At 36.6% G+C, this 16,828-nt stretch overlaps 1 protein-coding gene and 1 pseudogene across 1 annotated transcript in view; both read left to right on the forward strand.

Moving 5' to 3' along the window:
- LOC127438865 (protein ANKUB1-like) overlaps nucleotides 1–9,786 on the forward strand; it is a 69,849-nt gene extending 60,063 nt beyond the window's left edge. Inside the window, exons 3-6 of the mRNA XM_051694783.1 lie at nucleotides 4,901–5,111; nucleotides 7,300–7,414; nucleotides 7,514–8,449; nucleotides 9,384–9,786. Coding sequence (XP_051550743.1) covers nucleotides 4,901–5,111; nucleotides 7,300–7,414; nucleotides 7,514–8,449; nucleotides 9,384–9,495 — 1,374 coding nt within the window. The 3' untranslated portion in view covers nucleotides 9,496–9,786. The remainder of the gene's footprint in view (nucleotides 1–4,900; nucleotides 5,112–7,299; nucleotides 7,415–7,513; nucleotides 8,450–9,383) is intronic.
- LOC127438866 (COMM domain-containing protein 2-like) lies at nucleotides 9,755–16,613 on the forward strand (annotated as a pseudogene).
- The last annotated feature ends 215 nt before the right edge of the window (nucleotides 16,614–16,828 follow it).

Consider the following 16,828-nt stretch of genomic DNA (forward strand, 5'->3'; position numbering starts at 1 on the left):
TGGAATTTCAACTTTATATTTTGGAATTGTGACTTTATATTTTGGAATTGTGACTTTATATTTTGGAATTTCGAATTTATATTTCGGAAATGTGACTTTATATTTTGGAATTTCAACTTTATATTTTGCAATTTGTGGCAATGTTTCGGAATTGTGACTTTATATTTCAGAATTGCGAATAAATTTTGGAATTGTGACTATATTTCAGAATCGTGACTTTATATTTTGGAATTGTGACTATATTTTGGAATTTGCGAAATTATATTTTGGAATTGTTACTATATTTTGGAATTTGTGACTTTATATTTCTGAATTGTGACTATTTTTCGGAATTGTGACTATATTTTGGAATTTATGACTTTATATTTTGGAATTGTGACTACATTTTGGAATTTGCGACTTTCTATTTTGGAATTTGACTACATTTTGGAATTGTGACTTTATATTTTGGAATTTGTGACTTTATATTTCAGAATCGTGACTTTATATTTCGGAATTGTGACTATATTTTGGAATTTCGACTTTATATTTTGGAATTGTGACTTTATATTTTGGAATTTGTGACTTTATATTTCTGAACTGTGACTTTATATTTTGGAATTTCGACTTTATATTTCGGAATTGTGACTTTATATTTTGGAATTTCGACTTTATATTTTGCAATTTGTGGCAATGTTTCTGAATTGTGACTTTATATTTCAGAATTGTGACTAAATTTTGGAATTGTGACTATATTTCAGAATCGTGACTTTATATTTCGGAATTGTGACTATATTTTGGAATTTGCGACTTTATATTTTGGAATTGTTACTATATTTTGGAATTTGTGACTATATTTCTGAATTGTGACTATTTTTCGGAATTGTTACTATATTTTGGAATTTGTCACTTTATATTTCTGAATTGTGACTTTATATTTTGCAATTTGTGACTTTATGTTTCAAATTTGTGACTATTTTTCAGAATTGTGACTATATTTTGGAACTGTGACTTTATATTTTGGAATTTACGACTTTATATTTTGGATTTGTAACTACATTTTGGAATTTGCGACTTTATATTTTGGAATTGTGACTACATTTTGGAATTGTGACTTTATATTTTGGAATTTGTGACTTTATATTTCTGAATTGTGACTTTATATTTTGGAATTTCGACTTTATATTTTGGAATCGTGACTTTATATTTTGTAATTTGCGACTATATTTTGGAATTGTGACTATATTTTGGAATTTACGACTTTATATTTTGGAATTGGGACTACATTTTGGAATTTGCGACTTTATATTTTGGAATTGGGACTACATTTTTGAATTTGCGACTTTATATTTTGGAATTGTGAATTTATAGTTTGGAATTTGTGACTATATTTCTGAACTGTGACTTTATATTTTGGAATTTCGACTTTATATTTTGGAATTGTGACTTTATATTTTGGAATTGTGACTTTATATTTTGGAATTTGTGACTTTATATTTCTGAACTGTGACTTTATATTTTGGAATTTCGACTTTATATTTTGGAATCGTGACTTTATATTTTGGAATTTGCCACTACATTTTGGAATTGTGACTTTATATTTTGGAATTTATGACTTTATATTTTGGAATTGTGACTACATTTTACAATTTGCGACTTTATATTTTGAAATTGGGACTACATTTTTGAATTTGCGACTTTATATTTTGGAATTGTGACTTTATGTTTCGGAATTGTGACTTTATATTTTGGAATTTCAACTTTATATTTTGCAATTTGTGGCAATGTTTCGGAATTGTGACTTTATATTTCAGAATTGTGACTAAATTTTGGAATTGTGACTATATTTCAGAATCGTGACTTTATATTTCGGAATTGTGACTATATTTTGGAATTTCGACTTTATATTTTGGAATTGTGACTATATTTTGGATCTGTGAATTTATATTTTGGAATTTACGACTTTATATTTTGGAATTGGGACTACATTTTGGAATTTGCGACTTTATATTTTGCAATTGTGACTTTATATTTTGCAATTTGTGACTATATTTCTGAATTGTGACTATTTTTCGGAAATGTTACTATATTTTGGAATTTGTGACTTTATATTTCTGAATTGTGACTTTATATTTTGCAATTTGTGACTTTATATTTCAAAATTGTGACTATTTTTTGGAATTGTGACTATATTTTGGAACTGTGACTTTATATTTTGGAATTTACGACTTTATATTTTGGAATTGTGACTACATATTTTGGAATTTGTGACTTTATATTTCTGAATTGTGACTTTATATTTTGCAATTTGTGACTTTATGTTTCAAATTTGTGACTATTTTTCGGAATTGTGACTATATTTTGGAACTGTGACTTTATATTTTGGAACTGTTACTTTATATTTTGGAATTTATGACTTTATATTTTGGAATTGTGACTACATTTTGGAATTGTGACTACATTTTGGAATTTGTGACTTCATATTTCTGAATTTTGACTTTATATTTCTGAATTGTGACTTTATATTTTGTCATTTGTGACTTTATGTTTCAAATTTGTGACTATTTTTCGGAATTGTGACTATATTTTGGAACTGTGACTTTATATTTTGGAACTGTGACTTTATATTTTGGAACTGTGACTTTATATTTTGGAATTTATGACTTTATATTTTGGAATTGTGACTACATTTTGGAATTGTGACTTTATATTTTGGAATTTGTGACTTTATATTTCTGAACTGTGACTTTATGTTTTGGAATTTCGACTTTATATTTTGGAATCGTGACTTTATATTTTGGAATTTGCGACTATATTTTGGAATTGTGACTTTATATTTTGGAATTAACGACTTTATATTTTGGAATTGTGACTACATTTTGGAATTTGCGACTTTATATTTTGGAATTGGGACTACATTTTGGAATTGCGACTTTATATTTTGGAATTGTGACTTTATATTTATGTTTTGGAATTGTGACTATATTTTGGAAATGTGAATTTATATTTAGCAATTTTTGACTTAATATTTCGCAATTTTTGACTTAATATTTCAAAATTGCGACTTTATATTTCGGAATTGTTACTATATTTTGGAATTTGTGACTTTATATTTCTGAATTGTGACTTTATATTTTGCAATTTGTGACTTTATATTTCAAAATTGTGACTATTTTTTGGAATTGTGACTATATTTTGGAACTGTGACTTTATATTTTGGAATTTACGACTTTATATTTTGGAATTGTGACTACATTTTGGAATTGTGACTTTATATTTTGGAATTTGTGACTTTATATTTCTGAATTGTGACTTTATATTTTGGAATTTCGACTTTATATTTTGGAATCGTGACTTTATATTTTGGAATTTGCGACTATATTTTGGAATTGTGACTTTATATTTTGGAATTTACGACTTTATATTTTGGAATTGGGACTACATTTTGGAATTTGCGACTTTATATTTTGGAATTGGGACTACATCTTTGAATTTGCGACTTTATATTTTGGAATTGTGAATTTATAGTTTGCAGTTTACAGAATTGTGACTACATTTTGGAATTTGCAACTTTATATTTTGGAATTGTGACTTTATATTTCGGAATTGTGACTATATTTTGGAATTTCGATTTTATACTTTGCAAAATGTGACTATATTTCAAAATTGTGACTTTATTTTTCGGAATTGTGACTTTATATTTTGGAATTTTGACTTTATATCTTGCAATTTGCGACTTTATATTTAGCAATTTGCAGCTTTTTATCTCGAAAATATGTGACTATATTTCTGAATTGTGACTATATTTTGGAATTTTGACTTTAAATCTTGCAATTTGTGACTTTATGTTTCAAAATTGTGACTATTTTTCGGAATTTGCATCTTTTTATTTCGGAATTTAAACTTTATATCTTGCAATTTGCGATTTTACATTTCGGTATTGTGACTTTATATCTTGCCATCTCCCAGTAGTGAAAAAGTAAAGTCAGAGTTGTGAGATAGATGGTCAAAATGACCTTTCTTTTTCTTTTTTTTTCTTTTTTTTTCAATAATGTAGAGCGTATCAGAAATGTTCTATTTTTCGGGGGGGGGGACTCTGTTCAATCAAATCCTAGTCTGAAAATTTTTTTGATATTTGATTGATATTTTTATCAACATATATTGCACTTTCCACAAATATGAAGTAGAATTTAGTGTCGCATTACTTCAAAAAGAACTATTAGAATACTGTTAGAGACTGTATAAAATAATTCAAATACTACAAAGTGCAAGTAAACTAATAAAAACAATAAAACATTCAAAGAAATTAATACAAAATTTTATTAGTGAAGTGACATCATTTGAAACCCTTTCCCAGCGTGGTGGGTAATCTCATTCCATTCTTTCCATTTTAACACAAGTTTTAGTGTTAGCTGTGTTCATCAAGCTCAATCATTCAGCCCTGTTACCAAAATTACTGTAAGAAAAATGGTCAAACAAATATGTTTCTTTAATTATTGGGAAATTAAAATTGATCAAATAGTACAAACCAACATTTGATCCCACATAGCTAGTCTGTACTGAGCAGCTTCATTTTGTATGTTTGAATCTTTAACCTTTCATTAATTTGTTAATTTGAGTACTACCCACATTTTTTGTAACAGGATTGTAATGCCTTTTCAGCTTAATGTAAAAAATATTAAGCTAATGCAATATTTAGTTGACCCACTTGTAGTTGCATTTAATATTTTCTGAAGAGTAAGCATCTTTCACAGACACTTTCTTTAATTTTGCAACATATGTGGAAATTATAACCGTCTGTTGTGTGTAGTGCTGTGCTGTAGTTAGAAAGTATCACCACTGGATGGCAGATGTGCACTTTTCTGAAAACCTTGCCCAGTTTGTCTTGTTTTGACACAACTAAATGTTCTTCCCAACACAGGAAGTAAACAAGGCCATTCTTCATGTGTTCAGTGCCATAACGAAGGAAACACTTCCTATAATGGGAGCTTTACTGAGTTCCTCTGTATCCAAACTGAAGTATCTGGTGTCCCTGCAGTTTGGTATTCCTGTCACTGCCTTCACACTGTCCACTGAGAGCGGCCTTCTTCTGTATGACTGTAACCTGCTCAGTGACTATGCTGTACAAGCTGGTAAATCAGCAAAGCCATCTACTCACTGATACACACACACAGACAACATACAGATAATAAAGTATATCTGAACTCAATTTTTACATGTATGAAGAAAATGTGGTGTTTTGCCCATGCAAAGATTACCGACACAATGCTAGGTTCTTGTGGGTGGATGTCAGGGTGTTGCTAAGTGATTTGTAAGGTGTTCTGAGGAGTGTTGCTATGTTTTGGCTAAGGTGTTGTTGCTATGTGGTTGCTAAATGGTTCTGATTGGTTGCCAGAGCAGTGCTATGTAGTTCCAAAGATGTTCTTTGTTTTTTTAGCATGTTGCTATGTGGTTGCTAGGGTGATCTGAGCCATTTTAGCGCATTGGTTTGTAGTTGCTAGGGTGTTCTATGTGGTTGCTAGAGTATTGCTATTCAGTTTCAAAGGTGTTCCGAGTAGTTTTATGTGTGGTGCTATATGATACCATGTGGTTGCAAAGGTGTTCTGTTTTTTTAAGCACGATGCTATGCATTTGCTAAGGTGTTCTGAATAATTTATTGCATTGCTGTGTGGTTGCTTGGGAGCTCTGTGTGGTTGCTTGAGTAACGGGAGCCAGCTGGTACATGATAGCTGTGCAGTATGTGTAAACCTCACTCCCCTGGCCTCAAGAGGCGCACTAGAGACTGATGCTAGAGGCTGTAGCCTTTAGCCTCCTCCTTAGTGCGCCTGCCTCCCAATGCCGGCTGACGCTGGTTAGAATTTCGCTCGGAGCGGTTTTAAGTAGACTGGTTACACTTGGGTCTTGCTATATTGTTGCAAAGGTGTTCGGAGTCATTTTTAGCATTCTGCTATGCAGTTGCTAGGGTGTTCTGTGTTGTTGCTGTTACTATGCAGTTTCAAAGGTGTTCTGAATAGTTTTACTTGCTGTGCTATGCGGTTGCTAGGGCATTGCTATGCAGTTGCAAAGGTGTTCTGAGTATTTTTAGCAGGTTGTTATGCAGTTAGTATGGTGTTCTGAGTCTTTATTGCAATGCTGTGCAGTTGATTGGGTGTTTTGTGTGGACTATTGCTTTATGGTCACAAAGGTGTTCCGAGATTTTTAGCAGGTTGTTATGGAGTTCCTAGTGTTCTCTAAGGAATTGTTGTGCATTACTATGCAGTTTCTTTTATGATCTGAGGGGTTGCTAGGGCATTGCTATGCATTTGCAAAGATATTCTAAATGGTTTTTAGCAGATTGCTATGGAGTTCCTAGCATTCTCAATGGAGTTGTTGTGCATTACTATGCAGTTTATTTGGTGACCTGAGGGGTTGCTAGGGCATTGCTATGCATTTGCAAAGGTATTCTAAATGGTTATTAACAGATTGCTATGCAGTTGCTAGGATGTTCTGCCATTTAAGCGCATTGCTATTTAGTTGCTATGGTATTTTGTTTAGTTGCAAGAACATTGCTAGGCGAGTTTGCAGATGTGTTCTAAATGTTTTTTAGGACACTGCAATGCAGTTGTAAGGGTGTTCTTATTGCATTGCTGTAAGGGCTGTTGAAATGGCAATTTTGTACTACCAAGTTGGTTAAGACATTCACAAAAACGACATGGAAAAATACGCATCATGAGGGTAATTAAACTATTTTAATTAAAACATAGCTTACTGTTGATGACAAAATGATGAGAAATAACACCACAATATATTATTAAGGCACTAACAATGTTTTAGAAGAGGAAAACCCTTGTTTAATACAACCTTGTTAATTCTGATGATCTAGTCATAGTTTTTTTGAAGATTGCCCCTTCTGAGCTGCGTGAGCTGAAAGAGCTGAAAACTGGTAATCGAAAGTGCCATAACAATGTGTTATAAAGCACAAAATACTAATGTCTCCAAAAAGGGGGAAATTAATACTTCTCTAGCATGAAGAATCCACAATGCCAAACTAGGGCATTGCTATGTGGTTGCAAAGGTGTTTGAGTGTTTTTAGCAGGTTGCTATGAAGTTGCTAGAGTGTTCTGTGTGGTAGCTAGGGCATTGCAGTGTGGTTGTAAAGGTTCTCTTAGTGGTTTTTAGCAAGTTGCTATGTATTTTCTGATAGTGTAATTAGAGGTATCAATCATGCCTGTATCGCAAACAATGGGGGACGAATATTATATGCTGAATACCTGAAGAATATGCAAAAGTAATAGTGATGTTTGTAATAATAATACCACTAAATAAGATTCTCTGTCACAGGGCACACTCTTCGTCTGGATACTTGGGACGGCTGGAATGAATTTTTGAAAGTTTGTTTGAGAGGGCACAGATGCACAGTTCAGCGACATCTTTCAGACGAGAAGCCTGTCCTAAGGTTTGACAACACAGTGTCTTTGGTTTAGTCAGTGCTCCTACACATATCTTTCCAAATGTTTTGGGCCACTGATGTCACATAGATCCTGATGTCCTACAGATTTCAGAAGCGAGTGGCTCTATATGTTGCAGCAGCACATGGACACTTGGACTTGGCCAGCTGGCTGATCAACTCTGGGGTTAAAGCAGAAGATCCTGTTGGTGTCCACCCGTACCGTACATGGTGCTCCGTGATGAACCATCCAGACGCTTTGAAATGTCCTGCACATGCAGCTGCCGAAGCTGGGCAGCTTCTGATTCTAAAACTCTTTATAAGTACTAGCATTGCAAATCTGGCCTGTTGCGATCCCAGCGGCCGCAACCTACTGCAGATCGCAATTGGTCATCGGCACAGAGAGTGTGTCTCTTATTTAGTTTCTAAACTTTACACCACTGTCATCTTTCCTGGATACTTTCTACCAATGCAGATCTACCTTCAGATCAAGACGTGGATACAAAAGGCTAAAGCGAGACAACAATGTCTATTTGGAAGCAAAGTAGATGACCCAGTGCAAGTCGATGGTTTTCCCATGCAGAGGATGTTCTTGAATCCCATAGGTAGAATGCTGAGGGAATGTGTGGAGGTCAAAGATCCATCCTGTGGCTTTTCAATGACAACATCCTTTGTAGGTCCTTCCTGTCTCTGTCATCACCCCGCTATTCCATCTTCCCAGATTGCATCAGTAAAACTGCCCCAGCTGCATCATTCCCAGACCCAGAAGAGTACAGGAAGAGATCAGAACCTCACCAGGAACAGGGCATGTGGGAGGAAGAACCCAACGGAAATCCTGGCAGCTGAAAATAGTGACAGGAGCACAGATGCCTGGTGGAGAAAAGTTCCACTGCCCCATTCTTTTCCAGACACCAGATTCCAGCATTTCCTCATCAAAAGCTTTCCAAATTCAGCTGAGATACTCACCATCCCTCGGGAATCCTTCAGGCTGCTTTGTGGCCGAACTCTACGCGAAAATGCTAATTACTGCTTGACCATTGCTAGGTTAGTTACTGTCTTTAAAGATGATGTGTGTAATTCTGTTTGATGTTAACATCCTTTCTCTTATCCCAGTTTAATGCACAAGATCAAGCCATTCGTAGGTTAACTTCCTGAAAAGATGTGACACCAGATGTGTTTGTTTGAGCTAGGGGTCAAATTTTAGCTGGTCAGCATTCACAGCTAGCCCCTACTGTTGGATGCATAACTTAGGGTTGCCAACTTTTCACTACATGAATGCTTGAGCATTTTGAGTGCTTCAATACCGGACATTTCACCATCAGACCTAAGGGTATCCCCCTCAAGCATTTCGCCATATTACCCGGGGGACTGGGTTCCTCTTGAGCGTTCTGCTGTCCGTCCATGGTGGGATTTGGTTCCCCCCAAGCATTTTGCTACTTAAATACAGGACAATAGGCATCCGACCCCAGTCTGATGGCAAACACCCTGAATTGTAGAACTCAAAGTGCTCAAGTGTCCCATATTCGTGTGGCAAAATGTTGGAAACCCAAAGTTATGTCTTTATTTCGGCCAAAATAGGGAACAGCCCAGCTTAAATGGGATAGTTGATGACACTTCCGTAACTGCACCATTATGTGAAAAAAGTAGCTGTGTACTTGTTAATTATTTGCAAGCAACGTAGTATAAAATATCATAATATTATAATAGATATTTTACCAATGTTCGATTTGTTTTTTGGAGGGCTCTTAAAAAGTGTGAAATGGACTTGTATATTTTCCTGTCCTCCATCTTTTGACGTCACAGCTCAGGATAGTCACTACTGAAGGGTTTGGGACTGTGTACGTTCTCCATCAACCAATCAGCGTTGTCAGGATATTATTTTCGTGCAGATTTAGAGTGTTTGGTCACATGGCATTTGATTGGCTAAAAATTATTTATTTATTTATTTATTTGTTTTATTTTTTTTGTCCTCCCACAGTGCTTTCAAAGATAAGACGTGGCTGCAGCAGCTAGCAATAGCACAGACACTGGCCAGACGCAGCATTCAAAAGTATCTCTCAGATCAACTGGAAATGGCACCCCAACCCTAATCTGACAACATTTGCTAAATATATTTAACACAGTGAAATCAATGGAATTTAAATAGGAAAACTAATCCAGAATAACAAGAGTGTAAACACAGAATAAAACATAGTGTACAGACTACATATAGTGTGCCAATTAAACAGATATACATATTTTGTATTATAGCGAGTGAGTACTAAACTTTAAAAGTGACCGTTGTCCCAGGCAAGTGATTTCCCACATAGCTAGTTTCATAGTGCTAGTAGCATTGCTAGTGCTGGTTTAATGTCTGACTGTACCCTGCACTCTTTCTTCTCACATAATAAAATAGTACCAACTCAGTATTTCATGTCTATTTCTTTTATGTTTTGGGGAAATATTTGTGCAATAAGCAGGATAATATACAATCCTGATGCTGATCATGCTGTTAAGGGTTTATTTTGTGATATTATATATTATACATTTGAGATCATACATGTTATATTCATATTACTCACAATTTAGAATTGATTTGCTTCACAAAAGCCAATAATTACTTCTAAATTTTCATAATTTGGATGGACAGCAAAGAACACAGGTATATCTGTTATAAATATATATTCTTTGTATGTGAGAGATTGTTAATAAATGTTACACATTACATGGGGTCTAATGTGCTATTTAACTGGAACACAATGGTAATACACATTTACAAACTGATCAGGAATCTTGATAATAAAGCGTCATAAATGATGTGATTTTGTTTGTCAGTTGTTGGTGAGTTTGGCCGAATCGCTGCGAGTTTCTAATAAAGGGCTCAAACTCTAAAATATATGAGGGAGCCACACATGAGTACAGTGTATTATTACTTTATTATGATGTGTTGTTTATAATTTGCTCTTTGTTTATCTGTTGATGATGATGTTGTAGGGAAATTCAACGTGCCATAAGAGAGCAACCAGCATGGCATGGAGGGGTTGATTTACCTCCTCACCGAGGGCTCAAAACTGATGGTGTGTATATTTAACACTTAACCACACTAGGGCTGCTAACTGAAAGTTGGGGTTCATTTTTCACCAGAAAATCAGCATTTTGTTTTTGTCTGCTGTTGGGCCTCATGAGCTCAGATAGGAGACAAAGGCAGACCTACACACAGTCATAAAGCCTGACCAAGGCACATTCAAAACACTCAAAGCCTGATAACACAAAAACAGCTCCAAAATCAAACAAAGGAAGTCCAAACAGACTACAGATCCCATCAAGCCTTGCTCACTTTACACCTATGTGTGAGATTCTGAAGGATCGAACCCCCAACTCCTATTGGATGAAACACACGACAGAACGCTTCCCTCAACTATGATGTCATCGAGAGTATAAAACCTTGCCTTGCTTCCAGCAACAATATTAGCCGCGTCTAGTTGCAGCTCTGCTGCTCCCAGGTGTAGCCTCGCTGCCCAAGAAATTAATGTACGTACCTGAACTTTGGCCATACAATCTCCATCTCTCTGGACGAGCCGAGATTATCTGTGTTCCACTGAGCACGCTAACGGATCCGAAGGAGACCGCTGAACAATAGGCGTCACACCCTTTTGCCTGCAGAAGTGAAGAAAGAAGATTTGTCTTCCTTCTTCCACCGAGTCGACTTCGCTGATTTCTCTGCCAACCCGCCGATAATCAGCCTCCGTACCTCCCACATACCGAGCGAGGAAACAGCCTCCCATCATCACCCGAGCTTCGAGGAACCAAGTCGGAGTCAAACGACGGACGAACACACATTCTACCCACATCCTCATGTGACTCAAGTAAGAGGTTTACGTCTAGGCAGAGATAGATTAATATAGTGTGTTATTCTTGTGTATCAAGGCTATTGCTTGTACAGTTTACGGACCACCGAGTCTGCTAATAATACTCAAGGTATTATTGTAACTTACTCTTACCACGAATGAGTTTTGCTGTGTTGTTGTCCAACCACGTTGGGCTGTTTGTGCATTTCCGCCATCACGGGTGAGACCGGCACACTGAGTTTATCCAATAAAGAACCAACGACCGTGGCGGATGGATTACGAGCCGTTCACCGCATCTCTGAGTGATAAAACAAACGGTTGCCGTCTCTCCCACAATTGCTAAACTGGTTTCGGTGCCATCGCCCTGTTCTCTCTCTCTCGTACTAACCACACACACACATGACCCCTCACAAACATACCCACATCACATTTGGCGAACAGATAACTTGGCGATAGAGCCCAGCTTTGTCCCTGAGTTACTGTACCAGCGGAGACACACGATAAATGGGCAGACGCCATTAACGAGTCTCTCCGCCCACATTCGCAGCCACATTCTCTGGCTGGAAACCTCATGTGACGTACTCTCCACGAGAGCAATGCCCGGCATTTTTTGCACTCCTTCTCTTCTTATACATACACATACACCCATTCACACACACACACACACACACCTACCCTCCTTTCATGTATTGTATGCTTATCTGTGAAAATATATAAACACGTTACTGTTTAGTTTGTAGTTGGAAGTTGGAAGTTTATCAACTGCATTGTTTTGATTATTAATTGATATTACTGCATCAGTAAAGTTTGTTATACTTTAAAGAGAAGTGTTTTGGTATTGTTCTGCATGCACCTGTGCCAAGGGCTGGCAGGGGATGTCAGTGCTCAGATTCAAGCCTTCATTCTTTACCTTTTGAATGTCGATGTTCTCCGGACTCCTAAGAGAACAATCCTATAGTGAGACTGCTATACTGTCTGGTTATTAGTCCCTGATTTCAGGGTGGTGCCCCGGCAACATTATTCACCCTCAGGTCATTCCAACTCGTATGCTCGTTATTTTTTTAGTGTAACACAAAAGGGAGGTTTTTTAAAAATTCTTCAAGCAGCTCTTTTCCATACAACAGCAGTTCAGTCATGACAACTCTCAGAAAGATTTATCATGTTAATGTGGTTATGACGTGGAAGTCACGTGACGCCATGCAAGAAGCAGACGTGTGAGCGACGAGCTCTGCGCACTTTGCTGAATTTTCGATTATTTTCATATTATAATCTGGTGAATTTTGATACACCCAGTTACACATTTGCCCTTTGTTGCAAAAAATGGCAAAAGTCAAAATCCTCAGGCTCTGGAGACATTAAAAGACACTTACGTGTTCAGGATGAAAGCCCCGACAGGCCTACAGAGCGGGGACTCGATTTGGATGGCGTGGCGGGAGAAGAGATCCAGCGTCAGTTGTCCAACATGTCGGTGATGTTGACAAAGATTCTTGCTGTCTTGGAGGATCTCGCTGTAATACTTCGATCGATCACGGCGATGGAAATAAAATTCTCAGAGTTAGCTACAAGAGTGACTGATGTTGAAAAACGAATCGATTTTCTGGAATCTTCGGAGAGGAAATTAACCGCTAATCCACCCGGTACCAAAGTTGATTTGGAAAATCTCCTTGAAAAGCTTAAAGATCTTGAGAATAGAAGCCGCAGGAATAATGTCAGAATTGTTGGAATTCCTGAGCATGAATAAGGCAGAGAAATGGTGAAATTCCTAGACGAGTTTTTCCCGAGTCTGCTCGACATAACAGGCCACAAGCTGGAAATCGAGCGAGCTCACAGAGTGCCAGCTCACAGATCTGCTGAGGGAGACAGGCCCAGATCGATTCTGGCCAGATTTCTGAGATCATCCGATAAAGATCTTGTGTTGCACCAGGCGAGGAGCAAAGGGAAGCTTTCTTGGAAGAACCATAATATTTTCTTGTTCCCGGACTTTGTGAGTTTGACAAGAGAGAAACACGATCGGTTCAAGGAATGTAAGAAACTCTTACATCAGCGAAAGATCACTTTTGCTCTGATGTTTCCAGCAAAACTGAGAATAGAAACGAAAAACGGTCGCAAAGAATTTGCATGTCCAAATCTGGCAATGTCTTTTATAGAATCAATGTCTGAGTAAACCACTGGATGTTTCTCATGTAAGTGGGCCTGACTCGCTGTACCTAATTCTTGAGGAAGCTGGGCGACATTTCGGGTTTTTTGCGTTGGCTCCGCCATGCGGCTGGAGCTTGTTTTGTGAATAACACTTTCCTTGGAGAAACTTTTGCATTGATGAAAGATTACTTTTGCATTGAGGTTCCCGGACAGATTGAGAGTGGACACTACGGATGACCGCAAAATATCTACATGCTTACACAAAGGATGTCTTTTATAGAGTTGATGGATTGTGTAAATCATGGTATATACTTTTATGCAGCCTCCGAGTGAATTGACTCGACCATCCGGGGAACCGGGATGCCGGTTTTGTTTCTTTTTGTACTGGTTCCGCCTAGCGGCTGGAGTGTGTTCTGTTGAATAACACTCTTTTGGAACAGCTGTGGATTAATCTGTTCATTCTTCGTGCTTATTCCTCCTGCTGGCTGTAGTTTGTTTTGAGTATTTTACGGGACATTGAATGATTACGTCATCCGCTGAACTCATAACAGCTGGCTCACTGAACATTCGTTTGTCTGTCTGAGGAATTTGAACGGTTTTATATCAGCTGGAATTTGTTTTGTGGAAGATCATATCCTTGAGACAGTTCTGTGAATGAATCTACACATTCTTTTTATTCATTCTTCCTATTGACTGGAATATTCTGGGTTCAATACAAGTTAAGCTCAACCGACAGCATTTGTGGCATAATGTTGATTACCACAAAAAATAATTTTGAAATGTCCCTCCTTTTCTTTTAAAATAGCAAAAATCGAGGTTACAGTGAGGCATTTACAATAAAGTAAATGTGGACAATTTTTGGAGGGTTTAAAAGCGGAAATGTGAAGCTTATAATTTTATAAAAGCACTTGCGTTAATTCTTCTGTTAAAATGTGTGTATTATTTGAGCTGTAAAGTTGTTTAAATCACAAATTTTACAGTCATTTTAGGGTTTTAGGTTTCGTTGACATTGCATCTTCATGGCAACGAAGTTGGATATTGGATATTATAAAATTGGTTATTACTTTTCACAGAAAAGATTAGTAAGTGATTTTATCACACTAAAATATGTTTACATGCATATTGTTTACGCCAGTATGCTTTTGAAAAAGTGAGTATTTTAATGTTAAAAAATTGCCACCCCATTCACTTCCATTGTAAGTGCCTCACTGTAACCCAGATTTTTGCTTTTGTTTTTTAAAGAAAAGGAGGGGCAAGTCAAAATTAATTTTTGTGATAATCAATGTTGTGCCACAAATGCTGTCAATTTGAGCTTGTATTGAACCTTTATGCAGATGTGCTTAATGTGCAAGCTGCTATAAGAAAAAGCCCCAGCAACCACCTGAGCACATAGCTTCAGAAAGAACTCTCACAGTGCAAGTTAAACAGGCTTACTTACATACTCATTTAAATTCACTCAGTTTGCAAGTTCATTGGCTACCCAATTACACATCAAAGGACCAATCAGCTTAGACCATGAGACGATTGGCTTAATATATTACACGTGAGCGAGCTGATTGCTAACAGATAACAAGTTCAAAGAACCTATCAGCTTGTGCCATTTAGAGTTTCATGCTCTGTCAAACTCCAAAAAGGACAAAAAAGGACCATAAAAGTAGTCCATCTGACCAGTATTTTTCTCATCAATTAAATTATGGGTGAAAATGTCCATCGACTAAGTTTTTATTTTTTATTTATCAGAAAACACTAACACTGTTTTTATTATTTATTTTTATTATATTATTATTTATTTTTAAACAAAAATCCAGAAAGAATTAATTTTTATAAATTTTTACTAATTTAAATAATCAGGTTACAATATGTTGAGCATTTCCACACTTGAGCTGCAATTAACTTCATTAACAGGTTAATTCCCTCACTCAAACACACACGCGCACACACACACACACATATATCAGACTAGACATTAATCAGCTACTGTATATCTACAACATACGTCTTCACAGACAATGAAGCCAAATAAGAAGTGAACTTGAACCAAGATATGCGATAGCCAGTGTACGCAATTACACCATTTTCTTAAAAATGCACAGCACGTAACAGTATCCTAAACTGCAGAAACGTGATGAATTCACAACAGAGTCAGGAGCCCATTTTTTCACGACAGATTTCTCATGTTCTTTAATCTTACATATTAAACATTTCAATCTTTAATTTGTTTGGTTCATGTTACGTAATTTATATATTTTTCAAAACATTTGAATGTTTGGTTAAAGTTTGGTCTGTTACGGTCTGAAACATGTTTTTATCGTTTAGCACATTACCTTCAACTGAAATGTTATTTTTGTCGACTAAAATTATATGCCATTTTAGTGTGAGTAAAACTGGATAAAATTAATAAATTTGACATGATGAAATATTTACTAAATTTAAAAGACATTTTCATTCAAAGACAAAAATTATGATTAAAAAAAACTAAAAATAAACTGTGTGAAACGACTTTGTGTAAGGAACAGACTGAAATTTAAGTTGTTATTTACTGATGATCTTTCCATCCACCACAGCTCTCAAATGTCATTTGCACTCACTCAGCTGGCATGTCACGTTCAGTTACGGCCTCCACACAAAGCTATTGCATGACTTCACAAGACTTGCTATATAGCGCATAATTCATATGGACAACTTTTATAATACTTTTAACACGTGTCTGTGCAGATCTCTGATGTGGACTTCCAGGACTCTGTGCTGGTGCTGGAATTCAACGAGGAGCTCAATAATCTTCTCCTACAGCTGTATTTGTAGAACAGAAAGGAGATACGGCACATCCTCAGCAAACTCGCCCCAAACCTGCCCCATTACCACAATCTGGAGTGGCGACTCGATGTTCAGGTATCACTAATAATCCACACTAACAAGATCAGACTGCTTAAAGCAATAATTCGCCCAAAAATGACAAATTCTGTCATTATTTACTCACCCTTGTGTTGTTCTAAACCTGTAAAATGTGAAGAATATTTGTATGTGTGTGTTTGCTCTGACTGTAGTTGGCCAGCAGGACTCTCCGGCATCAGGTGTAATCCACCGTGACCATGAACCTCCACCTGGAGGACGAGGGGCAGCGCACCGTGCGTCTGCTCCAGACGGCTCCCGCTACACTGCAGCATCTCATTCAGGAGCTGGAGCACGCACTCGCAGAGCTCAAGAGCAACTACTGCCGTCGCATCCTCCGCAACATCAAATAGTGTCAACCGTTTTGTAGTGTGCACTAGCTTTATACACATTCAACACTCCTCCAATATGATATTTGATTTGAGGAAGGGCATTGACTGTAATATTTGATTGGATTGTTTTGCACTACTCATCACAATTTACAAATGCGATTTGATTGATCATAAACCATTGTCATGATGGACAATGATGAGCCTTTGAGAATCAATGCAGATTACATTGTCTATGC

This window comes from Myxocyprinus asiaticus, chromosome 50, assembly GCF_019703515.2.
Source record: "Myxocyprinus asiaticus isolate MX2 ecotype Aquarium Trade chromosome 50, UBuf_Myxa_2, whole genome shotgun sequence".
NCBI lineage: Eukaryota > Metazoa > Chordata > Actinopteri > Cypriniformes > Catostomidae > Myxocyprinus > Myxocyprinus asiaticus.